Source organism: Cyprinodon variegatus, unplaced genomic scaffold, assembly GCF_000732505.1.
Source record: "Cyprinodon variegatus isolate N-32 unplaced genomic scaffold, C_variegatus-1.0 Scaffold715, whole genome shotgun sequence".
Lineage (NCBI taxonomy): Eukaryota > Metazoa > Chordata > Actinopteri > Cyprinodontiformes > Cyprinodontidae > Cyprinodon > Cyprinodon variegatus.
In genome coordinates this window covers 280,638-308,151 of record NW_015151168.1, presented here as the reverse complement: position 1 = coordinate 308,151, position 27,514 = coordinate 280,638, and the positions used below count along the sequence as shown (strand labels likewise).

General features: G+C 37.4%; 1 protein-coding gene across 2 annotated transcripts; it reads right to left on the bottom strand.

Moving 5' to 3' along the window:
* Window positions 1–235: 235 nt before the first annotated feature.
* LOC107097689 (inactive ubiquitin carboxyl-terminal hydrolase 53-like) lies at window positions 236–27,514 on the bottom strand. Of its 2 annotated transcripts, none has more exons than XM_015394939.1 (17): window positions 27,227–27,514; window positions 22,475–22,661; window positions 22,046–22,206; window positions 20,519–20,611; window positions 20,272–20,406; window positions 19,974–20,087; window positions 19,760–19,842; window positions 17,466–17,571; window positions 14,377–14,523; window positions 14,089–14,238; window positions 13,821–13,989; window positions 9,198–9,320; window positions 8,391–9,060; window positions 7,974–8,035; window positions 5,979–6,054; window positions 2,171–2,976; window positions 236–2,029 (listed from the first exon to the last, which is right to left on the bottom strand). In XM_015394939.1, the coding sequence occupies exons 2-17, from the start codon at window positions 22,557–22,559 to the stop codon at window positions 1,953–1,955; spliced, it is 3,057 nt and encodes a 1,018-aa protein (XP_015250425.1). In that variant the 5' UTR covers window positions 22,560–22,661; window positions 27,227–27,514; the 3' UTR covers window positions 236–1,952. The 2 variants fall into 2 exon arrangements, with proteins under 2 accessions (XP_015250425.1, XP_015250424.1); XM_015394938.1 differs by having other exon boundaries at window positions 8,391–9,093; window positions 27,227–27,513.

The following is a 27,514-nucleotide window of genomic DNA, read 5'->3' as shown; positions in this document are numbered from 1 at the left end:
TCCTTAATTTGAGTAGGTAAATAAGACTTGCCAATGGAATAAGATTTTTAACTCTTAGAATAAGATAATTAGATAATACGCACTTGAAATAATTGTTGTTTCTTAATTTAAATGTAATTTGTCTTGTTCTATTGGCAAAATGTCTCACCTTCCTCCTCAATTCAAGACAAAATGCTCTTACTTTAAGGAAAAATTACTTATTTAGATAAAGATATATTTTTGCAGTTCTGGGCACCACACAATGGCAGCCCAATGCTCCCCAAAAGAATGGGTTAAATGCAGAGAGTTGATTTCATTGCTTTGTACTTGTGACAGTGTAATGACAATAAAGTTGAATTCTATTCTATTCTATAACAGATCCGCCTGATCTGTTAGGCATATCTGTTATAGATCCACCTAACAGCATCGGTTATAGAATATATTAATCTCAGCCATTCGTGTATGGCAAAAACACGTGAGTCCTGAATTAGGTCAATCCAAACCAACCTCTCCACCAGGAACAGAACAAATAACTAAAGGGACGAGGCAGAGGATCTACAAGAGGCCGGAATGAGACCATCAATGGGAATCATTAGATTAGCAGACTTAGAGAAGATGAAAGGTGTTCTCTCAAAGAAGTCTACCCAGAACTTTTATTTTTAACCACTTAGCCCTAGATAGTGTGCAGTGGCAGCTGGTGACTTTCTCCAGTGGTCTGTGTTTGTGAGACGTTATACGCTGGATAAGTCACCAGTTCATCACCAGAAAAGACAAACAGGATAACCATCCATTTTACTTCAGTACATGGCTGCTCCAGAAACACACGTCAGTGGTAAGAAGGAAGTGGCTGAAGATGAATCAAACGGAGGTAGAAAGTGGCCTCAGTTTTCTCTAGACCTAAATCCTGCCAAAGCTTTCTGAAGGGAACTGAATCTCTGACTTGTCAGATAAAAGCAAAGATATCTTGAAAATTAAGTTTTCTTATTTATTTAAAAGGCTGAAGGACCAAACTTCCTGGGCGAACATTGTGACCAAACTACTTACATATAGATGTGAAGTTTGTTTTTTTTTCCTATTATTTATTATGATTTATCAGAGGATCAATCGTTCAGTTCCCTCAACAGCTTAGAAACCAGTTTATAAATTTGTTTATTTTGGTTTGACATTCAGTTCTTCTTCGCTGAATTCAGATTACCATATAATTTAGAGGCTGTTCATTTATTACCAAGTGAGCAACACAGACAAAATCAACAGATATCAGAAATGCATTCCCCCTGTACAGTGAAATCCATAATATTTAACAGATTTAAAGAAACCTTTTCATTTCAACAACAAAATATTTCTAAATAAGTAATTTTAAAGTTTTGAATAATTTATGTGGAGTCCTGTACTGAACATGAAACCGAATCGAAACACCAGAGGAAACATGAAGAAAGTGGGTCAGCTATTATACGAAAGATTTGATGTTTTCAAACCGTTTTCAACTTTCCTTTACCTTTTCAGACAGGTTTAAATGATTTTTTGTTCCTTACCAAAAAGTTAAAAAAAAAATATATATATATAAAATAAAAAAACATTTAAATCTAAATCTGCCATGGCTCTATCTAACTGTATTAGAGCTTTGCCTGTTCTTTAACCTTTCTGCAGAACTCATCCATAAATAAAACAAAGCAAGACAAACCTGACATGATGTGTCAAAAAAAAAAAGTCCCAAAAAAAGTATAGAACAAACCAATTTCAATTCAACACAACAGGACAGTGGGAGATATATGTAAAAGTCGATCATCTGTTAAACAAACACTCAACAGCATTTAGAAGAAGGTTGTATTTATGAGACAAGCTTGCATAAACAGGTTCCACCCAGTCTGGAGACATCGGGTGGGGGGGGCTTCTGAATATATTTCCATTCTGTAAACTCTTTGGCATCCAGTCGTGCTGTCCATTCATGTAAACAAAACTTACCAAGTCAACACTCATAAAAAACCTCGCTCATCCAGTCCTTTGGCTGTCACTGGCTTCCATTTTGCAGTGGGTTTATTGCTATTATGGCCTGTGCAGAAAAAAAGATGAGAACTCTGTTGTTAAAATGTATTTTATGGAGGTTCTCAGGGCAATAGCTGATCAGAATTACAGAGTACTAATTTATATAGCTATTTCGTTCTGTTTGAATGTTTATCTTTCTAAGTCTTACTTGTTTCTGGTCGGCCTTTCGGCACATCATGTGAGTGTGCATCACTGGAAAGTGTGTGGCTGTTATCTCTGCGCTCACTCTCAGCAGCTGTCCTTGGCACTGTGGCAGAGAGGACCAGAGGCCTCTGGTTGTGGTACTTGAGGCGGTACGTTTCCGTCATACAGTTGTCGACGTTAAAGTATGTGGTCAGAGAAACCTCTGGGGCCTGCGCTGCCTCGTCAGCTCGGCTCCCCGGCACTCTCTCCTCGCTCTCACATGATGACTGAGTGCTCCTTTCTGGGTCGGACCCGGACTTTGAGCTCGCATCTGAGAAGGTTCGGAGGCTGGAAATGTCAGGCCTCCTTTTGGGGCTGACGTATGATGAATGGGGCGTGTGAGGGCTCGTTGGAAAGGGTTCCTGAAGCATTCTGGGGCGAAACGCTGCATGGCTTGTTTCGCCGTGGAGCGGAGAAGCCTGCTGGTTGGGTCTAAGGTAAGGTGACCCTGCTGCACCGAGCTGAGTTTCTGCTGTCACGCTGCAGGGCGGGTGGTATGGCAGGTCTACGTGGGGACTTGGGGAATCGGAGGTGACAGCCTCGCTGTTACTGGACAGGTAGGTGCTTTCTCTGTCCTCCGACTCCGAGAGAACAAGATCATCTGAGCTGTTCCACTCTGAGCTGCTGGTCTTTGTGATGTGCCTTGGGGTGCTGTTCTCCCTGCCGTGTCCTCTACAGTTAGTGGGATCCTGGTGCTCGCTCTGCCTGCTCTCCGATCCGGCTGAACTCTTAGCTTTTCTAGATGTGTTAGACGTGTATTTTGATCTCTGTCTACAAGGGAGAAAAAGCAGGTAAGGAAATCTTAGAAGTTATCGTGTGCAGTTCTTTACAGCGTCATGCAAATGTTTCATTTCTCAAAAGCTTTTTCATTCTTTGTCTTTTTACACTCAAAAGACATCCATGTTTTATTAGCAAAAAGGAAAAGTACAGTTTGTAAATGTTCACTTTTTTTTAACCAAATGAAATCTAAAAGCATGGCATGCATTCAGCCACTTTTTAGTCTTTACCTTCGATGCAGTTTACGTTTGTTGCTTTCTGTCCCAAAGATAAATAATTATCTCCTAAAAATTTCTTAAACTTGGACTGATTGGATAACAAACATATTTTTCATAGATTTTTTTTAAATATTTACACCAATTCTATTGTATTTAGGTCTGTACTTTGAGCCATTCTATGGTTCCATTTAACACCATGTTGTATGTTTAAAGGGTCAACCCCTTCCTTGTGTCTTTTGCCAGTTTGGAAATAACCTCAGCATTTCTTTTTTTATGATCTAAAAATTAATTAAACTTCTCCACAGTACTTGAACTCTGTAGTATTCCTTGGTTCTCATGATTTTCTTTACTGAGAATCAACAAAACTCAGAGGCCTTCACAAAACATATGCAACATAGTTATATTGAATTTATTTAGATATCTAAATAAAGGATGGAAAAAAAACATTACATGCTCAAGTTTTTCAGTTTATTTTTTTCTTTGGAATAGAAAAATAATACCATCAAAACTAATCTTTTGTACCAAGTCGGACTGAGTAAAAGTAATTTAGAGCAAATTATGCAGGGTTTAAATAAAACAAAGCTCATTATCTTTTGGTTAAATATCTCTTTAATATATTGCAATTTCAAACAACCAACAGTTGTTTTGTATTTTTAGCTTTTAATATAAAGAAAAACATTTAATATAGATGCAGCATGTTTTTTTTGTTTTTTCACTGGACATTATTTGATGGAAAAAAGAAAACAAGATGAAAACCCTGATATTTTCCAAGCTACTGCCAAGAAAAGTTAATCTAAAAACATATTTATGTTTTTTTAAATGTGATTCTGTTGGGGAAATTCAATCAAATATTCTTAGGAAAAAAAACTCACAGAGCTTCTATAACTGGTATTTGTTATTAAAACACATTAGTTGCCTCTTCATTTCATTTTAGGGTGCAGACACCTGGTCAAGGGGATACACTCCTAGGATTGCTTAGAGAAGCTTCCTTTGATCCTTCAACTGAGGGAAAGAAAATATCTCCTCAGCATACAATTATCCTTTAATTCAACACTTCTTTTCAGTGGTTGGAACTTCAAATCTGAAGTGTTTTTAATTAGTACGAGGATTAGATTTGACCATAGACAGGGGTATACTAGGGATGTACCAATGTAAAAATACTATAAATACTAAAATATACTGGAATAATATTGCTGTTATGGTCAATGACCGATATTTACCAATATCATACATTTTCACAGCCTTTTTGTACATCATATAATCACTTTCACACAACCAAACAACAACCACATAACCAGAAGTTACTCACCGATATGTATAAACATGTCCAACACTGGCTGATAACGATATTAATCCTGCTACATTTTGCATCCCTTTTATAAGCAGCACTAGCTACATTTATTGGTACATCTTTAACATCTTTCCAAAGGTTATGTTAACTCCCTCTGTATCATCCCTACTGTATGGTAAACTTGGGTCCCCTTTACGTCTAATGTTTGGCTGCTCTCCAACATTGTTCTTTTTAACGGATTGCTCTTATGGCTGACAATAGCAAGTTTAGGGAAGTGTTTTTTTTTTTTTATGTAGCCACTTCCTGATAAAAAAAACAACACATCTGTCTTTTAGGAACCTCTTCTTTTGTCCTTCACATTTTAAAGAGTCTGGAAGAGAATCAGGCCCCATTCTGATTACGGTACTTTTTTTTAAATCATAATATTCTATGTGAAACATTGAGATTAGCAATTTAATAAACGCATTGAATTAATTGCACACTATATAGCTACACTACAATTGAAAGGTTGACCTTTTATTAACAAGGCTTTTTAAACATCATTACAGGTGCTGACAATATGTGAGACAGCGCTGTGAATAAAGCACTTATAGATATCTAATGGAGTGGTGGCCTAGTGGTTAAGGCATTGTGCTTGGAATCCAGAGGTTCTGAGTTTGAGTCCCACTCCCACAGACTACCACTTTGGGTCCCTGAGCAAAGACCCTTAACCCCACACTGCTCCACCAGGCGTCGCACAATGGCAGCCCATTGCATCCCCAAGGGGATGGGTTAAATGCAGAGAGTTCATTTTGTTGCACTGTATTTCTTACAGTGTAATGACAATAAAAAAAAAATCTATAAAAAAAAGCTGATTCCACAAGACAAAAATGATCTTGAGAAAAAAAGAGTAAAACTTCTTCAAATAATTAAATTTACCCTTAATTTAAGTAGGTAAATAGGATGATCTTCCAATGGAATGAGCATTTTTACACTTACAGTAAGATAATTAGGGCTTAAACAATTAGTCAGATTAATTGTGATTAATTGATCATTGAAATAATCATCAACTAATTTAGTACCGGTAATCTATTAATCGTTAACTGGAGTATAGAGACTGTAAAACATGCCTTTAGCCGAGCAATAATAATACAAAATTGTAAAAAAAAAAGTGAACTTTAGCATCCATCCATCCAATCTGTCAATCTGCTCCTCAAGTAGAAATAAATCTATTTTATTTAATAAATTTAATTAAAAAAAAAAACTTATTTAAGGAATGTTTGGCTATACAATTGTTGATCAATTAATCGAAAAAATAATCGACAGATTATTGCTCAATCAAAAAAAAAATGCATTTATTGTAAAGAAAAATTGACTCACTTAGATTTCAATTTATTGGATTTAGCTATACCTGCAGGAGTTAAAGTCAATCTTCACTTAGAAATAAAGCCTAACTACCAACAAAGTGCCTATAATAAACCCCAATAATTAACAGATAGGGACAGTACCTTGAACCCGGACTGCACTTTAGTTGAGAGTGTGAAGCTTGATCAGAGTTCCCCTGAGGTTTAGTTTGATGTTTACCTAAGAGGCAGGAGAAAAAAAAGCAAAGAGATGAAAAGTTACAATTCAATTCAGTTTATTTATATAGCGCCAATTCACAACAAATGTCATCTCAAGGCTCTTTCCAGTTCACCAGATCATACAATCAAATGGATTCAAAGTTTTCTATTTAAGGAAAACCAGTTGATTGCATCGACTCATTGACTCAAAGGCAATCCCTCACACTAAGCATGCTTACAAAAGACATATTTGCATCAGATGAACATTATGTCAATAATCACACAAACATGAATGAAAAAGCAGATTAGTGACTGAAAGAAATCCAATTTCTTTCTCTAAATTTGGAGATAAACTTATGTAAAATTTTGTTAAAAATAATTCCAAGCCTGCCTAAAATATAAATGTAACTCTTTAATCAAAAGTATCAGATATATTGCAGTTGAAACATTTGAGCCTAATCCTCTTACCCAACTAAGGCAGGAAAGCACAAAACTTTACATGTACCTGATTTAAATGCTGAGCTCAGTTTGAACACTAGGTGGCAGCAGTTAATTTAGAACGCTAAAACCACTCAACAGCAAAGACATAAGGCTTAAAAAAATTAAAATTAATAATATATATATATATAAATAAAACCCTGAAGAGATTTATTCAAATACTAAGACTTTTTGTGTTGTTCTTAAAGAACAGTCTTGCTTTGGATAATGCAAGACAGTGCGTGCAACAGAATGCTATTTGCAACAGAATGCTATTTGTGACAATGTCAGAGGCTGTGTCCAGCTGCGCTATCTGAGCTTTGTGGGATTATCATCAGATTAATGTCTGTGCCGGGTAGATTGGGGCATAGGGGTAAATAACAAGTTTAGGAGCAGCAATCAACCCAGAGGTTTTGCAATCTTTTATACTCTGACAGCATCAGATGACGTTACACAAAATTTCTAGGGGTTAAAAATAACAGTACAGAAGTTGCCATCCAAGCATCCCAGAAGTCCTACTTGTCCTTACCAGATAGAGGTAGGTAAAAAATAAATTGTTTTTTTTTTTTGCCTCTCCAAAAGGTTCTGCAGACAAGTTACAGGAGAGAAAAAGAATCCACCTTTACTGTCAAGCGTTTGCTGCTGTGCTCTGTTTTAAATCATGGGTCCTGTTTTACATCTGAAGTTGGTGGCTCATATTATTTGGCTTCCTCTTTCAACAAATTATTTTTAGCTCAAACTGATGTTTCCTAAAGCAGACTAGACAGCAGCACTTCAGTACCAGCTGCAAGTTATGTCTCTCAGGGTTCAGTGAATAGATAAAAACTTCCCTGATTTTTATTTATTTAAACTGTTCTATTGATGTATCTGAAATGATTATAAACTAGTATTAGAATAAGAAATTCAAATTATTAATATAGATTATTCCCAGTTGTGTATGTGTCATTAATACAGCCGATTTCCTTATTACCTATTCAGCTTTATCCCAGCAGGCATTGTTTCTGGTTTACCTTAACCGTTGAAAGTTTACGTGTTGCTCTGAACCTATGAGGTTTGACCCTAACAGGTTTCCATACGACAGTTAATCAGATTTCAGTATGAGCTGTCTTTGCTTTGTCTTTGTTTAGTTTTTTGTTGTTTAAATACAAATAGAAATATGAGATACGTGAAATTACATAAACATAAAAAATATGAATCAAAAGGATCGGCTTCCTTTCAATCAGTGTCTATATCTTATTTGTTTATCACTAACTTTGTCTCACAAAGAGCTTCATAAAGTCAACAAAACTCGGAAGTTATTTTCACCTTAAATAAGTTTTAGTCAACATCAATCTACAATACAGTGAGGTGTGCTCCCCGTAGTTAAAGAAATTAAAGGAGTAGATCCACAGCTGCTTTATCAGGATTACAATAACAATGATCAGCTAGAAACTTTATAAAAGTACAGAAAACATTTGGACTTACTGTTGTGGGAAAGAGATGATGTTATACTTGACTTTGCAACGCCTTCTCTTTGATGCAGCTGACTGAAACGTAAAATGACATAACAGCATTTTCTAATTTTCTCCACTCGTATTTTCTTGATGGGTGGTCAATAATAATTCAAATTAGGGAGATAACAAAAGGGAGACTTTATCTTTGTTTAATATAAATGACTATCATAGTTAGGATTAATTACACAGATGTATGTGGGTGTATTTCCCGACAAGATTGCAACAGTATTCACTAGGACGAGAGGTGTTTTACCACAACCTGTCCAAGTATGGTGCTTTCAATGAGTGGACAAAGTTTCCAGCTGGCCGATCTGGTCAATTTTCGGCTTCAATGATCTCTGTGTTGTTCTATCAAATGAAATGCACTTAGGAATTAGACTTCTCTCACCTTGGTAAAAGGACCTCAGGTGTTAACCTCTGATCTGGTTTGAGGCCGAAGCCATCAACCCCAGGCGAGTCAGGGTTGGTGGAGCCGCTGCTGAGCCGATCGCTGCTCTCGTAACCGGACTCTGTCCTCTGAATGGTCCAGGTGTCGCTGCGCAGCAGAGTTTTTGGGACACCTTTGAGCTTGCTTCCCCGCTGCTGGCTGGCTCTGCTCTCGGACTCCACTGAGCTGTGGCTCTCCGTCTCGTGACGCTGCTCGTCCTCATAAATGGTCATTAAGCACTTCTGTTTACGGTCTTCTCTAGCTTTTGCATGTTCGCGCTCCCTGCCTGGTTCTGTGCGACTTCTTTCCTGGGAAGAAGGCTTGCTGTCCTGCTGCTGCCGCCGCTGCTCTAGTTCATTCAGTACTGTGTCTACATTCAACACCTCCCTGATGGGTCTCCAAGTTGACTTTGACCTGTTTTGGCTCCCGCTGCCTCCTTTCTCCCAGTGTTTGTTGCTACCCTCCTGCTCATTACGTCCTGGGGAAATGTTGGCCTTTCTGATGTGTCCCCCACTCTGTGTGCTGCAGGACTGTCCATGGGGATCCTGAGATGCTCTGCTGGAGTGATTTGATGACTTCTCCGAGCGTAGGTAATTCTTTATTTTCTCCACAGGAGGCCTGGGCCCGTTCTCTGGAGGAGATGAAGATCTCGTATGAGTCGTCTCTGAAGAAAGTCGACAAATGTCCTTAAGAAACCAACAGTTTCTCTGCCGTTCAGATTTGTTCTGTGCTCCCTGCCTTTTTTAATGTTGTCCCTCCTGCACCTACCTTTGTGTTGTGAAGCCTCAGATCGTCGATGTCCTCTGTCCTTCTTTGACATTTCACTTGGTCTTTGTAAATTCTCCATAAAAGGATCCTGAAATTTGCGAGGACTCCCAAAGGGATGTTTGACTATGGACAGAAAATAACAAAGAGCAGATGAATAACAGGTTTACAAACTACATACTGCATTTAACAGAGGAATGGTCAGTATTAGAAAATCTTGCAATGCTGAAAATATTGAAAAGACTTTTAAATATCAGCTGTGATAAATGTATTTTTTGTTATTTTTTATTGTTGAATTTGAACAGCTGAGCTGAAAATGTCTGGACTACATCACTTCTCAAATCGACCACAATCAGATTCTTGAGAACATTTAACAAAGAGAAAGTCATGCCAGCAATAATCTCTGAAAAATATTTGCAAAATAGCAAAGAGAAGAAGAAAGTTTTAGATCATACACAGGTGCAAACTATGCTCTTCGAAATATTAGTTCAGGCACTAAAGCATCAAAACAGAATGAAACAAAATTTTAGTCAAAGCCTCAACCTCTCTGAGGAAGACTGGGTTATTGCCCCATGTTGTGCTAAATAGTCTAAATCTTAAAGATCCTATTAATGAAACATATATATACGGTATATATAATTATATAGGTTAATATATGCTATTAATTAATATATATATATATATATATATATATATATATTATATACACTAACACATATATATATACATATACATATATACACACATATACATGTATATATGCAGCGTAAGATATACTCTGCATTTAATGCCAGACAGTATATATGCGTTTTCAGAAGAGATTTAAAAACACAGATTGTTGAACCCTGTTCAAGGTCTGTTGTTGTAATGTGCCTTAATATGGGAGCAGTCTCACAAGGCAGTGCTTTTACCTGTAACCCCCAATAAATGTGTGAAAATAGAATATAGATAGATATGAATCAACTTTGGGCAAAACTGGACTCTGTAAATCAAAGGATGATTAATTACAGTCTAAACCTAAAAACACAGTCATTCATTGGCTCCATTTGTTTTATGAAGGTTGGGTCCTATAAAAAGGAGCCTTTCCTGTAAGTGAATTTGTCAGACAGGACAAATATAGAAGTAGCTCAAATAGATTTCCAGATTCACAGATCCCCATCCCCACCCTCCCCTCTCTGTCCTTCTCCAAATAAAAGCAGGAAACAAAACAAAGTCTTAGAAAAGAACAGATGCTGCATCACTAACAGATAAAAACACACCTCCGCTGCCTCTCCTGCCAAGCCTGCGGTGAGTTTCCTCTGCCTGGCAAGCAGGTCACAGCGAGGAGCAGCCGCGGCATGAACTGCGGGCATCTGCCTTCAGACGAGCGCGTTACATCTAACAGCTGCCGTCATTCACTTTCACATCTCAACTCCTCCTAATTAAATCATTTTCTCTGACTCCATTTACAGCTGCATCTATTTTTACTCAGCTGGTATTGTAACTTTAAAAAGCCTCTTGATCAGGGTGTCAAAAAAAACTAAAAAACAGGATGATAGTTTGAGAACAGAAACTATATCTGAAGCTTAAATCAAAAGGTGGAATAAGGAAAATACATTTGTGTTACTGTTAAAGCAGCACTGATGGATATCCACATGTGATGCTGACATTTAGGAAGTTCCCTTTAAAAGCGATCTTGGACTGAATTCCACCTTTATGTGCCTAACATCTGCCAAGTAATTAACTAATGTACATGCATCATGGCGCCTTTCTCACTGCAGAGACTCAGTTATGCAAAAACTCCAGCAGGAGCCAGCTGGGCTGAATAGCAAAATAAAGAAACTGTAATATGTAAACCTGATTAGAGATTGATCAAGTAAAGAAAAGAATTGCAATGAGCAAAATACAAAAAAGCAAACAATGCCTCTGTTTCCTGTGAAAAGCCCAGATTTACGTACTCACCCTGACCATCATAAAAGTAAGAATTCTGCCCCCTGCCAAAGTGTTCGCGCAACACATTAAAAGCAAAGCAAATCCAACTAAATTGGACTATAAATCCCCCTCCGCTGCCTCCCAAAAGATATGCAGGCTGATAAATAATGGAGGAAAAATGTTTGAAACATCAAGGGGAGGAGTGAGAGCACTTGGCGCTTTGGCCACAGGAATGGGGATTAGGCAGCTAGGCGTGGGTGGTAATCTGCGTGCAACAGAGACATCATCCTCATGTTAGGTCCAGGCCATGGGATGGGGACAGGAAGCATTTCTCTGGGATTTTTAATGGCAGAATCCTACAGTCGGCCATTGCTTCTTTCAAAGAAATTCTCTGCAAGCCAGTGGGTAAAATTCACACTTTTAGGTTTTCTTTCCGTTTATAAAATGGGGCTAGAGAGTGTTGCTGGTTTAATGGCTACATTAACCTTGTAGAATGAGCATACTTAGAAAATTAAATAGCATGAAAACTAGCAGTCATTAAACACATCAGCAATGTGTTACTAAAGAAACAAGCAGAAAGCAGTGAAAGTAAAGCAGGAATACTTAAACCACATTTTATGACACGTCGAGCTGAACTCTGAACTTTACAACTAGCTGTTTACACCAGTGCATGAAGTAAAGATTTAGCTGGATGCTCTTCCAAATGGGTCTGGTTTCTGTTTAACTGGTTACCAGCTGGTTAGAGCTATTCAAATACCAACACACTCTAAGAATGTTATTTACACTCTGTACACGATGGTCTATACATCTATTTATAGCATCAATAAAACAAACCTTTACAGTGTGAGCCTTTTGCCAGTAAAAAGCAAAGAGACACATGGTTCTACTTTTGTCCAAACATGTTACAGAACAGTTTGCCACAGGTTTTGGGAATCATCCAGTTTTGTTTTACTAGTAATTGTGAGAGAGTCTTTAGTTTTCTATTTGTTTTAGCCTGTGTCTCACTATTAAATGTTTTATAATCTGCTTCATCTTTTTATGCATAATCTGTAAGATAGCCAGGAGTCCCTTGTAAATGAGATCTTAAATTTAAAATGGAGCCTCCTGGTTTAATAAATGTTTCAGGTCTTCTACTAATTTTTTATTTTACATCTATACATTTTTCTCTCAGCACCTGCGCCTTTTCTTTTTTTGTAGGTGTGCTCAGAACAAAGAGATAATTTAATACCATAATGTGATTAAAAAACAATACAAAGAGATGATTGTGACATGAAAACAGTATTGAATCCATTTTTAAAAGCATTGCATCACTTTTAATAATCAAGCTTATGATTTTACATCAAGCAAACCCATTTCGATGTTTATTTGCGGAAGTACTTCTTACTGTTAAGGCCTGAAAACACCAGTTGCGTATGACCTTTTAATCCCCGAACCGATTTTATTTCCATGTCACACTGACTGCGTAGAGAGGTTTGGACTTGGCAGGGTGGGCAGATCTGCACAGATTGTTTTCACTTCTGTCTCTGTTCTATCCAAAAATTACAATAATTTCCCACATTTGGAACAGAATACAAAAAGTTATAATGCTGCATTCAATAAAGCAAAGCAGAGTCTGTGCAGCATATCAAACCAAATCAGATAGAGAATGTTCATATGAATATTCAAAACATAATGAGATCTAAGAAAAGGAAAACACAGCAATAAACGCCATAGGTCGGTTTACTCACTGAGACAGAGAGAGGTGATTCTCAGAGAGAAATCTTGGATTTTTTGCTTTCTTTAGTTTCATAGAATTGAGAGAAAAATGCCTAACTTACCTGCTCTTTCTGCTCCTCGTTATTTTGGTTTTTGTGACGCTCAAAGAGGAACACTGTTTTACCCATTTTTTTCTCCTCCCTAAGTTATTCTTTTTTCTAGGGAAATTGATAAACTGCGGTTTCTGTCCCTCGTTGTTTTTGCGAGACTCAAAGAGGATCACTACTTTATCCATTTTCTGTCCTCCTGAATTGCCATTGGAGGTTAAGTATTATATTTTTTAATATTACATTAATTATTTTTGCATGAATCTGTCCCACTTACTATTTAGGCAATGTGCGACTCCAGAACCGACTCTTTCCCTGTGCATTTAAGAGATTATATTTTGTATTTTCCCCCAAAGCGGATGTGTTTTACTTTGTAACTGCGTCTCTCTTCCTGTCAAACCCATGAAGTTGCTGCTGAATTGCTGCATAGTCCAACTAAAATAGACCTTGGGTCTATCTCAGTCCTAATCAAGCCCCCTTGCGTAAAATCGTGTTGGGTGTGGTCATTACCACTGACTTTCAAAGAGCGCTATTCAGTGTTCCTGGCCTTTATACTACTAATAAACCGAGGTAATTGAGGTTATACCTTCAGAATGTAATTTCAAATTAATAGGTTTTGAGAATGCTGGTTGAATTTACTCCAAAACTAATATGTGATGCTCATAATGATCAGTCCTACTAAACTTTTAGCAGCTGGTGTTGACCTAGAATGGACAGAAATTAAATGCATAAGTACATGCACGAAGCCTGAGAACCTTTCCACTAAATTTGACAGCCCCTTAACTACTGCTGGTAAAAATCAGAGCTGCAATTAGTTCACTAGCTAGAAGAGAAGCACAAAAAGCTCCTGTGTTGTGTGTCTTTGAAGGGTTATAGTGAAGTACTCATGCTAATAAGTGAAGGGCGTCCTTACTGGTCACGTCTCCATTTATCTGGGCTTTGTAGTGAGGGCACATGGTGGTTTGTCTCGGTGCATCTTCATTAGAAACTGGACTCCCCTCAGGATTGGTGTAAAACAAAAGAAGTGGCTGGAAATGTCCCCTGATGCATTTTGAAGCGACATCCTTCCATTTGGATCCAATCTAATAAACAGAAGCCTAAGCATTAACAAGGCACATGTGCTACATAACAAAGTGATAGAAAAGGAGCAAATAGCGTTTTTTTACAGCAAAGATCCTAACCTCCTTTACAGTAGCATCATCAAAAAACATCCATTTAGAAGATTTGGTGTGATAAGCAAAGGCTGAGTAATGCTTGCTGGAGAAACAGATCATCCCCACCAGATGTAGCTCGCTGCGTTTGGCATTTTCATCCGTGACTCGGTTGAAAAGCTAAAAGATACAACGTTTGTGATTAAGCAAAAGCATGACGTATCACAGCACAGATATGGATCCCTCATCTTAAAAAAAAAAAAAAAACACATTACTCTTCCATTATTCTTTTACTTTTTTTTTAAATGCAGCTCTCACCCCACACAAGTTTAAACGCGGACCAAGAAACCTGATCACATCGTCCGTGAGGTCAGACTGCTCCGCGTCCCACACAAAGCCGATGGTGACAATCTCTGGGCAGTTCATGAGAACACGACGGATCTTAATGCTCTGACCACAGTCACTCTGCAAAAACAGACAAAAAATATAAGAAAAAACAAGTATAGAAACAAATAAATAAAAAAAATCAGTTTACAGTGATCAGTTATTGCATTCACAAATGAAAGAAGATATATTAGAAACTTTGGTGCATTCAGCTCATGGCAATGTAAAGAAATTACAATGAAATAATACCAAAAGACAATGTTAAATGCTGCAACGGTAGGAAAGAAACACATTGCAAGAAGAAATTGTTTAAAAAAAATTGAAATAAATAAATCATCAATGATTACAGAGAAAAATAATGGCACAAAATGGCAGTAAAAGGTTTAGTTATGTACATGTGCGAAGAAGCAGAGTCCAGTCCAACATTTACAAAGATTAGCTGCGACAAGATCCCATGAATGCTGTTGATTTGGGGGTTTTCAGTCAGAATGGCATCAAAGATGGTATCTTGCTTTGGTTTCCGGGTCTGTTTGTAAAATATCCAAATAGACTTAAAATCATCCGATGAGACCGACTGTTACAGCCTATAGGCCAAACAACCGGAACTCCACATGGAAACATTATTATTGGGCCAAAATAATAAAATAAATTGAGAACAAGACATACAAACAGTTTCTAGTGAAATTGCAAACTGTTAATGACTGAACCTAGATGCAGACTTCCTAAATACAATGCCATATTTCCTCACCCTGCATCCTGTCATTTTTCCCTCTCTAGATCCACAGAAACACAGACGTGCTCCACCTAAACGTCTCTATCAACATCTGCAGAATAAATACTGCATCTTTAGCCCTTTTTCTAGACATGGAGCGTAAAAAGTCAACTGCTGGGAAAAATGACCTCCTTGCATCCGTCTGAGCGTTACCTGAGACCTCTGAGAAAAGTTTTACTGAGGATTAAGCTGTAGTAAACAAGGCTTAACGATCTCTAATTGCTGCCCAGACATCCTTTAATCCTGTCAGACGTTCCTGATCTATGACCTCGGAGGCCAGAGCTGTTTTGGTAGCATGACAATAACCTATTGAGAAGTAGATGTTTGGTTGTTAGCTTGTTATCCAAGGAGTTCAACCTACTTTATTGTTCCAGTGATAGATATATGGGTGATAATGGTTTTCTTTAATAATGAAGGTAATGGCGTGGTTATAATGAAGGAGACGAGGTAAAAGGGAAGCTGTCAATTTACTGCTCGGTCATTGTCACTATATGAATGGAATAGGTCATGTTTTTGTGACATATAACTGTGTGAAACTTTCACCATCTGTAACTGAGACCTAACAATGTCACTACCATCACCCATCCTCCTGCTATGAGGAAGGGCTGGGAAACGTACAAAGGAAGAGCAGTTCTGGTATGGTACGGTGGCGCAAGTTTTCACACCTTGATATCAATTAGGACTATTTTTGGCCACTATCACTCTGCAGCATAGGTGTGGAAGAAAGTTGCTGCAAACAAAAATGAGCTAAAAAGTTCATCAACACGCTTAAAAGTTAAAAAGCTGGTAACAAAAAGGAACTTTTAGCTCATTCTTGGTCTTTAAATATATTTACTAGCCCTATATACCGTATATATAGTTAATACATACAGTAACTACAGTGTGAACAGCCCCTAATCTCAGTTGTTGTAAACAAGCTATATTTCTCATCTGTGAACAACATGGGAATTCCAGAAAAAGCTGGAGAGCATCATGAACGAGTGGGAGATCTGGGTTTCCCAGACAAAAACAAAGCTCAATTATTTTTAGAGCAGGAATGTTACTTAAAGATTTTGAAATCATCTTTATCCACCAAATTCACTATTACTGGAATCCTGCAAACTTTTACCGGTAAACTATGCAAACATTAAATGGACAACAATAAAAACGATCATGATACAAAGAAAATATCCAAACATTTTTCATTTTTTATCCAAACTGGGTTCTTTTTCTGCAGAAAAAAAAAGAAAAAACACTACATATTTCACTTTAACTTGGTCCAATAAATGTGATGATGGAAGATACAGTTTAGGCTTTTCAATTAAGATTCTACTCAAATTAAAGTAGCGGTGTATTATTTAATACCTTAGAAGATAATGTTGGTCTCAAATGAAATAAAAAAACTACCAAGAGGATAGTAAAGGCAGAAAAGAAGAAGGCAAACCTATTTCATCAAGAGCAGACTGCAGCTGAAGGAGATTGGAGAAGATTCATGGGTTCCAGGGAACAGAGCAGTAAGCTCCACTAAACTAATGGAAACTGAAAGGGAAGGCAAAGGGAGCAAATTTAAAAGAGAAAAAAACGGGGATAAAACCTTTACGACTATCCCTATCCTCACTCTTGTTTTGCATCCCAGCCCTTGAGTTGCACAAAAGGGAAAATCACAGGCTCCACTGTGAACCACACAGAAATAAATTCTGCCTCCTTCTTATGTCAACAACAACCCAATCATCCAAAGGGTTCATTCAAAGCCACCTTTAATATAAAACCTTCTCAATAATAAGCTAATTCAGATGGATGTCTGAGACAAAAGTTCAACAGGAAAACATACTGAAGACACCCCAATTAAAATATATAACCTCACAGTTTATGAACTAAAATCTGCGTTATGAGACACTTAGATTAAACTAACGTTTGAAAATAATCTTTAAGCAGCTAATAAACTTAGTTTTCCATAACATTTGTGCATTCAAATCTTTGTACTGGTCTGATGCAACTATTAATCATAAGCAAAAAAAAGACAACAAAAAAAACAATTACCATAAAGTCTTGAAATGATCAGTTTGCGTCTAATTAATCAATGTAATGTTTTCCATCATTTAGTGAATCCATAAATGAGGGTTTAACAAAAAGGACATGTAATACTCCTACTACTTTTAAAAATGTAATTATTAGTCGTTCAAAAATTCTTCATCACAACACACATTCTAATTAATTTACTATGACTATATTTATTTATCTTTTTAAAAAGTCAATAAAAGCATAAACATACAGGGCAGCTTCGGAGGTCACCAGTGCTGTTTGCCGCCTGCAGCAGTTCCCCAAACATGTCCGACCTGAGCCGCTCGTTCTTCCCCAGTGTCCGATCAACTTGTTGGCTGATTAGGGAGACAGAAAGTAGACCCATAGATTACCATACCTTACTAAATATAAACCGCTACTTTCCCCCATGCTTTGAATCATGTAGCTTATTTCAAAATGCGGCTTGTCTGTGGATTTTTCCAAACTGCCAGGGGTAGAAGTTAGAAATCAAAGAAGGGGCTAATTTTCATTTAGCGCAAGCACAGGCCAGCAGGAGGCATAATGGAGAACAAATGTCCCCAATTCACACATTTTGATATTTATTTGCTGCATTAAATCTTTTGAAACAATGTGTGCAACTCCGGCAGAGCTGAAATAAAGAGCTGATGAAGCCCTGTCGCGACCCGATCCGTCCCGGAAGCACGATCCGTACTGCGTATGCGTGAACAGATATACATCCAGGTGTCCATTAATAATGTAATTATGGTACTGAAATTACTTATTTCTATCCTTAATTCACTAAAGAATACTACGGTTATACACATCTTCAAAAAATGTTTCATGACTTTTGTGAGACATTTCTGATGCTTTTCCTTCGTTAAACTGCTTCTCTGACGTCATCATGGGAGATGCTCAGAGCAGTCCGGCAAAATATTATTAAACCATGTTCATATGCTTTTAAGTTGTTTCTTTCTTTGGATTACGCACTATATACCATAATGTTAACACGAAAAGAAAAGATAAAAAAAAAATAATAATAATAGATTTATGTTTAAATCCAAAGCCGAAAACGTTAGCCACCGGAAGTAGCGTAGGATTTAATTTCCGATGCAGATCGGGCATAGCCGAGTGTTAAAACAAAGGATTTTAAGGCATTTCTTTTCTCAGGAAATACATTATTAACCTTTAACACATATTTTAGCACATTTACTATTTTTTGGGGAGGGGGAAATGTCATTAAGGTCTTTTTAACAAAATATAATTGAGGGTGACCCAGATGTATATCTGGATGCTCATGTGCAAATGAGCCGATAGCGGATGCGCAGAACGGATCGTGCAACTGGGACAGATTGGGTAGGTACAAGCCCCATCTTTCATGACAAGCCCTTACTGCCACGAGCCAACAAGCTAACAGGAGCTAGCATTTTTATTTGTCCCTACTCCAGGGGCTATACAGTATATATCAAGGTCCCCCTTCAGGTTTGGTGGCAGACAGTTCATTAAATATCAATGGTTTATAGGCTGGTGCGTTTCATATGTGTAAGTTTGCAGTTTTTTTTCTTAGTGGTTGCGGCTTATAGTGAGGTGCGCTTTATAGTGTGGAAAATGTGGTATACAGGCTGAAAAGTAATTTACTAAAACATTTATTAAAACTGTACTACTGCATTTAGCTCTGTTAATGTCTGTTTTTTTTTAGGTTTGTTGCAATTCATAAATAGGTTTTGCAAACTGATAGAAAAGATGGAAACTCTGCTTCCAATAATACAGATGATGAAGGAGATTGTAACCACAGACATGTTTTAAATAAAATCAATTAGAAAGTGTTACACCTTTGTCTTCAGTTTTCCTATGCTATTTTCACACCAAGCTTTCATAACAAGGATTTGCCATCCTTCAAGGTGAGATTTAAGTGACTGATGTTATTTTAGTCTACTTGCATTTATAGGTTCCAGGAGCACATTTATCACAGCTGAGACCTTTTAAAAGACTTTCTTTTTACTTTAAACTTAACTATAAATCTTTTCTCTTTGGTTTAAATTTAGTACTGCAAACTGAAGGCTCATACCCAAATGCTGAAGTTGCAACTAGTTTTTGGTGTTGTTACTAGGAAGAAGTCTGCTCTCAACACCTCCATGCATGTCAATCAAGTCATGTCTAAGTTTCAACCTTTCAGGTCCAACTTTATGCTTTAACCGCTGTAAGTTAAGTACAGCCAAAGGTGACTGCACTTAATTTGTCTTTAAAATCACCAGGGAGAAGGATTTTTCTTTAACTGAGGTTTTTTAAACATAATACAAACTAACACAAAGTCTCAAGGAAGGTCACCTTTGAAAGTTAATGACTATGAAGACATAAAACTCAGCTTCACTCGACTGAACACGTAAGAAATCATTGGATGTTATTAAGATAGTGAAGGCCAGGCTGCAAATGCTAGGCATTAACGTAATAGTTATGCTCATTAAAAATGATAACTTGATCTATTTATCAGCAACTGAGCTTCCAATCAGTTCTGAATAACAGTAAACTGGACGTCCAAACACTCACCATAAAGCCGTAGTCGACACATAATGAACAAACTCTGTGAAGGGGTGTGGGTCTGAAGAAGCGCCACAACAACGGCACACAAACTGCAAAACAAAAACAACTGTTTTTACTTAGTTATAATATCTACATTGTTGTTCTACACAGTATTTTTACTTCTAACTTAAAATTACTTCTAGAGTTTAGGAGCACAGGATGTACAGATGACTTTGGTTACCTGCTCATAAAGCATCATAGCAAACTTCTGATGAGTGATGCAGGATTTGGATGAGCAAGAATCAGTTGCTGTGTCAGAGACTATGTGCAAATGAATTCGCTCCAGAATGTTCTCCTGTTTGTACAAAATAAGCATAAATACAACACATAAGGTAAGCAAATTTAAAGGCTTTTCTTCTCTAGAAAACCATTGAAACGTAAAGCAAAATGACAAAGTGAATTTTAGTATCTCATCTTAGAGAGATAAGGAGAAAGGGCCTTGAAATATGGTACTGAACAAAAGCCAAATAGACACTGACAAAGCACTCAGCGGCGTCGTCCATCAGGCCGAGTTGGAAACGCTGCTCATTTTTGAAGGTTTCAGCGAGAGCGTTTCTCAGGCTGTCAGAGGGCAGGACTCGCTCTCTGCTCTGCTGGAACTGGTTAAATATACTCTGAAAGAGAAAAAGGCAGCCATTTATGTCTGATTAAATTAAAGATCATAGTATAAAATATATATGTAACATGTTTTGGTATCTTCATTTAATTGAAAAAAAAAATCAATACCTTTAATGCACAGAAAATACAGGCATCTCCAAGACAGAAGTGACCAGAGAGCTGCCTCAGACTCCTCCTGAAAATGTCCAGCTGCCAAAGTACCTGTTCAACAGAAGATTGGTGACGGAAAATTAAAAAACTCTCAAACACCGCTATGATTACTGACAAATCAAACTCGTCCAACTATAATGCATCTTGTTTTCCAAAAAAAATTTAAAAACAAAACCACTGGACTTTTTTTTTTCCCTCCCCAAGTTGAAGACATTTCGCTTCCCATCCGGACAGCGTTCTCAAATCAATATGTCTGGAGTAGCGTGGAGTAGAGACTGACACGGGAGTGGATGTTCATTCCTGCAACACTCCCATTCTTGTTTTTTTTTTTTTTTTTGAGCACGAGTAAAAAACTCAGAGCGGAAGCACTGTTGGTTTTTGGGTCGTGTAGTTTTCTTGGGAATACCGAAAAAATGTCAGTCTCTAGCGTGGAGCTCCAGGCTTTATAGAAATACCCAACAAAAGCCTTGTTAATTATTAGAAAACATAGATAGTTCCTGTAATCTGCAAATTTTCTAAGCATTTCCTCCTACTCAGACATTACTCCAAGGTTGTCCTTGGAAAATCTTCACAAGAATATTGCATCTTGTTGTAAAATTCCACTGATTTAGGCAATCTGGGTGATTGCCTTCAGAATGTGCAACTGTTCTGAGCACTTATTGGATCGGCTTTGGCTTTCAGCTCATTCCAGACTGACCAACACAACCATGCTGGCTGATAGAGTAATATGATGCCAAAACAAGCTGTATTTTTTTCCACATGAAAGACGTGCTCAAATTAATATTCTTAAATTATCTGGTTTAGATTGTGACGCTGCTAAAAAAAATGGAATTTATTGTAGGTGTATTAATTATTTTAATATTTACTCATTTTAAAAAAATCTTTCAAAGAATCTATCTTCCAGAAAACTGCTTCTAGTTTTGCAGTGTCACTGTACAAAACTTACTTCAATCCCTGAAAATCAAAAGTTCCAAGCTTTTAATTTTCATTGGAGTCGTTCTTCAAACTAGCTGCTTTACTTTTTATTAAAAAAATAAATCTCCAGGTGGCTTTTTGATAGTTTTAATATGTTTATTTTAAACCCAAACTCTTTCCCACGTTACAGAATCTAACTTTGGAGATACCTGAACCGCTATAAGTTCAGTTGACAGAGTCGGCTATATTTGTCTCTGGCTGAGTGCTTGGCAAACCCAGCTGATCAAGCTGAAGCTCAGCTGATTCTAGACACTGCTCAATCGATTGGTGGGTCTCAGCTTTTGTTAAATGTACAAAGCCTGCAAGTTCAGCAAAAGCCAACAAAAAAAACAAACAAAAAAAAACACCACCTTGTTAGAGAATTTTTTATGCAAATTATCTTTTTACGGCTGCTGTTTGAGGACCACAAAAGGTCAGACTCAATTCTACAACGGTGATTAAAAAAGGAACGAAAACGAAACTTTTTCCATGCAGGCATAAAAAAAAAAAGTAATGAATCCTGACTCTCACCTGAACAGCGCTGTTGAGAAAGCAGCTGTTCTGGCCGGGCTCATTTAGCAGACCTTTAGTTAGTGCAAGGGACACCATGCTCCCAGGTTGGTAGGACTTCTTTAGACCTCCTCCAGTTTTTTTGAATTTCTTCACCCATGCCATAGAGTTAGAACCTGCAGCTAAAGAAAAAAACAACAACCTGAAATCTTTGGAGGAGATACAGGCTCAATCCCCGACATCGTATTAGTGTTTCATCTCTGAAGAAACGAGACTCTGATCACGCAAAGCATTCCGGAAATACAACAGCATTCATTTTTATGACATGAAATGAAAAAAAGAATTAATTCATGACACGATAAGGGCTCTTGGATGATTAATCCGGGTCATCTTCAACACTGTTTTTATATCAGTGACCTAAGTAATCTCTGATGAATCCCCGCCACCAACCTTCTCCGGAGTTTGCGGGAGACTTGCTGCAGCCGGACATGCTGGAACATGGGAGCTGTTCCTCGGGTGTGGGCACTGATTGCATCCATTTTCACCCCCACGCTCCTCCACAACGGTTCGTGGAAAGCATGTTCGGGATCATCCACAGGGTAGCCTCAGACACTTCCTACTGGGCATTGAACAGCAGCTAATGGGCAGACAGGAAGAGCTGGACTGCATTACTGATTTTAAAACTTAAGATACCATACTAAGTTTTACAAATTTGTTTTATTTTTCTTTAAACATTACATCATGTATTTTCTGTTTAAGAACATAAATCCTTTGATTCATAGACAAAAAACTGAAATCTCGCCTGCTAATAAATAAACATCTCCCTCCCAAGCAGTGGCTTTCTGAGCTCAAATTGAGTTCTTCTTGTTCAAAATTCCTTTACTGCTGTTTAAGTCCTACAATTCGTGTCTAAGATGTAAAGAAATGCTTTCTTAAATCCAGACTCTCTGTTTGCACGTTAATCTCGCTTGAAAGAAATTAGTAAATGGGTTTGGAAAGAGTTTCTGCAAACAGAATCAAATCACAGACTTCTTTTGATTCTGTTACTCATGGAGTTCGTCCCAGAGACATCTGTAAGCAGCAAGCACAGTGTTCAGGAAGTTTTAAATTAGCCAAGCAGGATTCTAACAGGGTCAGAAGATATTTCAGCAACAGCCATTAAATCTTACTGCACAAACATAACTGAAGAGGAATGAGCAGAAGCTAGTAAAGTTTGAAAACCTTTCATCCGAGAGTGAAAATAAGGGACTTTGCTCTGAATGGAAATGTATGCTTGGTTTCTATTTGTGGAATAAGAAAATGATGTAAATACATTGTTTTTTAAGAGAGATTATTTTAGAGCTGGTGTCAAAACATGTAAAAACTGTTTTCCAGAGGTAAAATCTTTCCACTAGTTAATAATTGAAGCTATAGCCTGGGGTGGGCCAAATGTATAGGAGACTCCCTTAAAATGGAAAAAGATTTTCATAAACTTTTAAACCTTTGTTGTATTTGTATTGAATTGTGATTCATATTAAATGATTACTGCCTCTGTGAATCAGAACCAGGCTACCATTTGGTTCCTGTGTAAAACACGTACAAATTATAACAATACCTACAAAAAATGTCCCCTAATTTCCCTCACATAACACAATTTTATGAAATAACATAAAATATAACTTCTGCATTTTTCTTTTCTTTTTTGAATCAATTTTTTTTATCAGATGAAGCCTGGGAAAAGTTTCCATGTTTTCAGTTGTTTCATACAGGAAGCTTATTGCTGGCGCACCACCTCTCACCTTCATTTCCAATGTAAAAAGAAAAAACAAACAAACAATGCATCATGGGATTTCTCAGGTCATGGGATTTACAGCACTTGGTGCATGTTGAGGCTCACTGTCGTTCCTAAAAACTTGTCTATTTAACTTGAGAGGGTCCGATTCGTCACTGAATGAGTCATGTGACGCAGAGCTCCGCTGTTCGGCAATGTGAGCTCTCCGTAAACATGAGAGCTAGCTAACAACCTGGCTAAAATCAACCAGGTTGTTAGCCAACAGAGATGACACATGATAAGAAATATTTTTGTTTTTCTGATTGTTACCCTGCAATGCTCACAATGGCTTGCTTGGTCATTCAGCGTACGAATGAGCAAATCCATGTGTTCCAATGTGTTCAGAAGTTGGAACTAGAAGAGAGTTAAACATATACTGCAGGATTTTTGCGAATTTTTAATTTTTTTTTAAAACACTCTCAACCCTTAGAAAAAAAACAATGCACATGCACAGCCCTGTACCCGTTCCAGAGAGAGAACACCTATTAAACATATACGAGAGCATGTCCGAGGAAAAATGGGCTTGTGAATAAAAGTAGCTGTTTCCATCGCTCATACACACTAACTTTCCGAATGAAGATTTGCAATTTGTCAGACTCACAACCGATAAGTGAAAATGGGGACGAGAACGTAGGACGCAATGGCATAAGTATCGGTAAGCAGAGACTGTAGTTGCTTAGGGGCCCTGTCACTAACATCTAGTAGCCCCCCTTCGCAATTGTGGACTAGGATGTCTCTTTGCAGATGTAATGATGCAAAAATGTCCTCTTAAACCCTCCTGATACCAGGTAGACTGACTGTACTTCATATGTGGCCCACCCAGATAATGCTGCTTACGGGCCTATTGTTGTGTCGTTACACCATTGGTAGGACGTCTTACATAAACATATCACCAGAATGATTGACAGTTAGGGGGACCACTTACTTAGATGATCCACCTGGTAAAAGAGCATCCTCCACTTTACCTGTGGGTGGGTTTGTGGTCAAAGCTCTGATTTAAGGAACAAACTAAAACACGGTTTAAGTGGACAAAAGAACAAGTTTCTGTTTTATTGGCATGTGCCTCACTTTATGTTAATTTTTGTTATTCTCTTTACTGTTTTTTTTTGTTTGTTTTGTTGAAAAAGTAAAAATCAATATGTTTGAAAAAATTTATCTGCTTAATTCATTAATTAATTTGTTTATTCATTTATTCTTACAAGTTATTTGTTGCCAGAGGACCAGTTAAGGAAGCTTCTAGTTCTACCTTTACAACACACAAAAACAGCTGGGTCATTTCTTTAAGCCAAACTTGTGCTTTATGCTGTGGGACTCTCTCTGGTGGATTAGAGATATGGAGGCTCATGGTTAATCACAGAAACTGCAATTTAAACTATGCAGCAACTAGATCAGAGTTCACTCTTCCACTTCAAATAAACAAATACAAAGGTGACAAAATTATGTTGCATAAAAATGAAGTTAGTCAGTAGTTTTACTGACTTTAGTTCACATTAATGAAAATGTTCACATAAACTGACATCCCTTTTACTTTCAACAATATCTGATTTCTGTGATGTAAATATGGCCCAATCATCATAAATCCTCTCCCAACAACATTTTTCCTGCACAATTCAAATAATAAATAAGCTACCATTTTAAGGGGGAAAGCATGAAATACAGAAAAGGGCCAGTAATTTACACAAGTGTGCATATCCTTAAACTTATTTGTTTTTGAAGAGCTTCATACTGTTTAGAGTTAGTGCAATCAATTAAAGTGAATCCAATAAAAAAAATGAATTTCTTGAGTTGTTCATTTCATCCTTTCACTAAAGAATAGAGGTTAGTCAGATTTTGAAGAACGAAGCGTGCAAAGATATCCGTTAGGAGAAGAACACAGAGGAAAGAAACTAAGTTATATATTTACAGTGGGTCAGCAAGGATCGGAATCACTGGAGGAAATGTGTGAAGTAACATGTTATGGAATCCAAATTGGGACTTTTTGGTCACAATTACTTAAAGTATATTTGGCAGAGAAAGAGTTATGCATGCCCATTAGATCTTCATACCGGCTGTGCTGTGGGGTAACTATTTAGAAGATGTATCTGAGGCTGTATTCAGGGTGGATGAAATGATAAAGAACTAGGACATTCTAGACAGTTTTAAATGGAATAACATTGGTAATCTGCAACTAAGCTGAATTTAAAGCTGGAGCACATTTCTTAGCAACACAGTGAGACTAAGAACAGCAAAAAAAAAAATAATTATTTAAAACTTAAAAACTTACAAAATGGCGTGGCAAGGGTTTAGATGGGAATCTGGCAGCAATTTGGCATCAAAAGTTGTTTGTGGACACAAAATGTCCAATAAACTGCATGAAAGAAGGATTGACAAATATGACCAAGTCGAAACGTGGTCATATTTGTTAAACTCAAACTAAATAATACTGAAAAAGCCGTAAAATCTCATCTTTTATTGTTTGTTTGTTTTCCTTCAAAAAGTAGTTATAGTGGTTATTTACAATTTTCATCATCTTCTATTTTTACAACAGTACATAACATATTTAGGGGATGGGAGAGTCCAACTGATGTACACTTTTTAATTGATAACCTTTCAGCTCTTATTATAGCACATTTTGCTGTACTTGCACATAAAAATTTATATTAAATTGATTGTTTGTTTTTATTAATTATTCATTTTGTACATGATTTAACATAGAAAATTGTAAGTAAGTTTTCAGCAATGATAATTTTACCACCATAGTTCTCAATCCTGGCTACATAAATATAGGGATGGAGAAAAAAATAATGTATTATCTCTTTATAGTAGGTTTTGGAGAGTATGCTTTTTACCATTTTTAAAATATAAAAAATTGTTACTGCCCTTTATTTCATTGCAATTACCTTATTCCAAAACTGTTGTGATGGATCAGTAGCCTATATTACCATTGAGTTTAACTAAATAAAAGCAAATGGATTGGACTAACCCAATAATTTGAACAGTGCATTGTGGTTAAAAATTAAAAGTTGTTTGACAAACTTTAAAATCCTGCAATCCTCCAACTTTTAATTAAAACGCAGTGCAAATCAGGAACACTGTGTGTTAAATCTATTCGAGCAAAGCTTTTAAGTCATAGGGTTCAGCATCACTTTCAGTTTTCAGCACCATGTGATGCTTTTAAAGGCCCTTAGATAAGTGAGCATCTTGCAGTTTATATTGAACGGGATTTCATGATCAGATCCTCTGATTCTCCTATTTTTAAGCTGATAAAAGCTTAGTGCTGTCGTTGCAGGAGCCTCGCTGCTGTACTAACATCCCTAGATGCTCTCCAGCTCCAGCTCCACCATCAGAAACAAAAATATACCGCAACTTGCATTCCTGTGTCCAGAAAAGCAGCCAAACGCTGCTGCGCTCACCTCCAACACTGACGGCTGCAGGGCGCTCCAGGCTCCAGCTGTCAACGCGCCAAATCCCGCGACTTTTCCCGGAATATTGACAACAAACCCGGGTAGAAACCGCTGCAGATGTGCGATACAGAACAGCGTTATCCGTGCAGCATTGCCAGCTCCTCCTTCCTTCCAGAGCGTCGCTGGGGTACAGATCGTGAAGGAAGTGATTTTTTCCCCCCTCCTGCAAAAGCTGATCCAATGCTTGGCCTGTGCCAGAATGTCCGACGCGGATTAGTGATGTTTTAAAATTTTTGA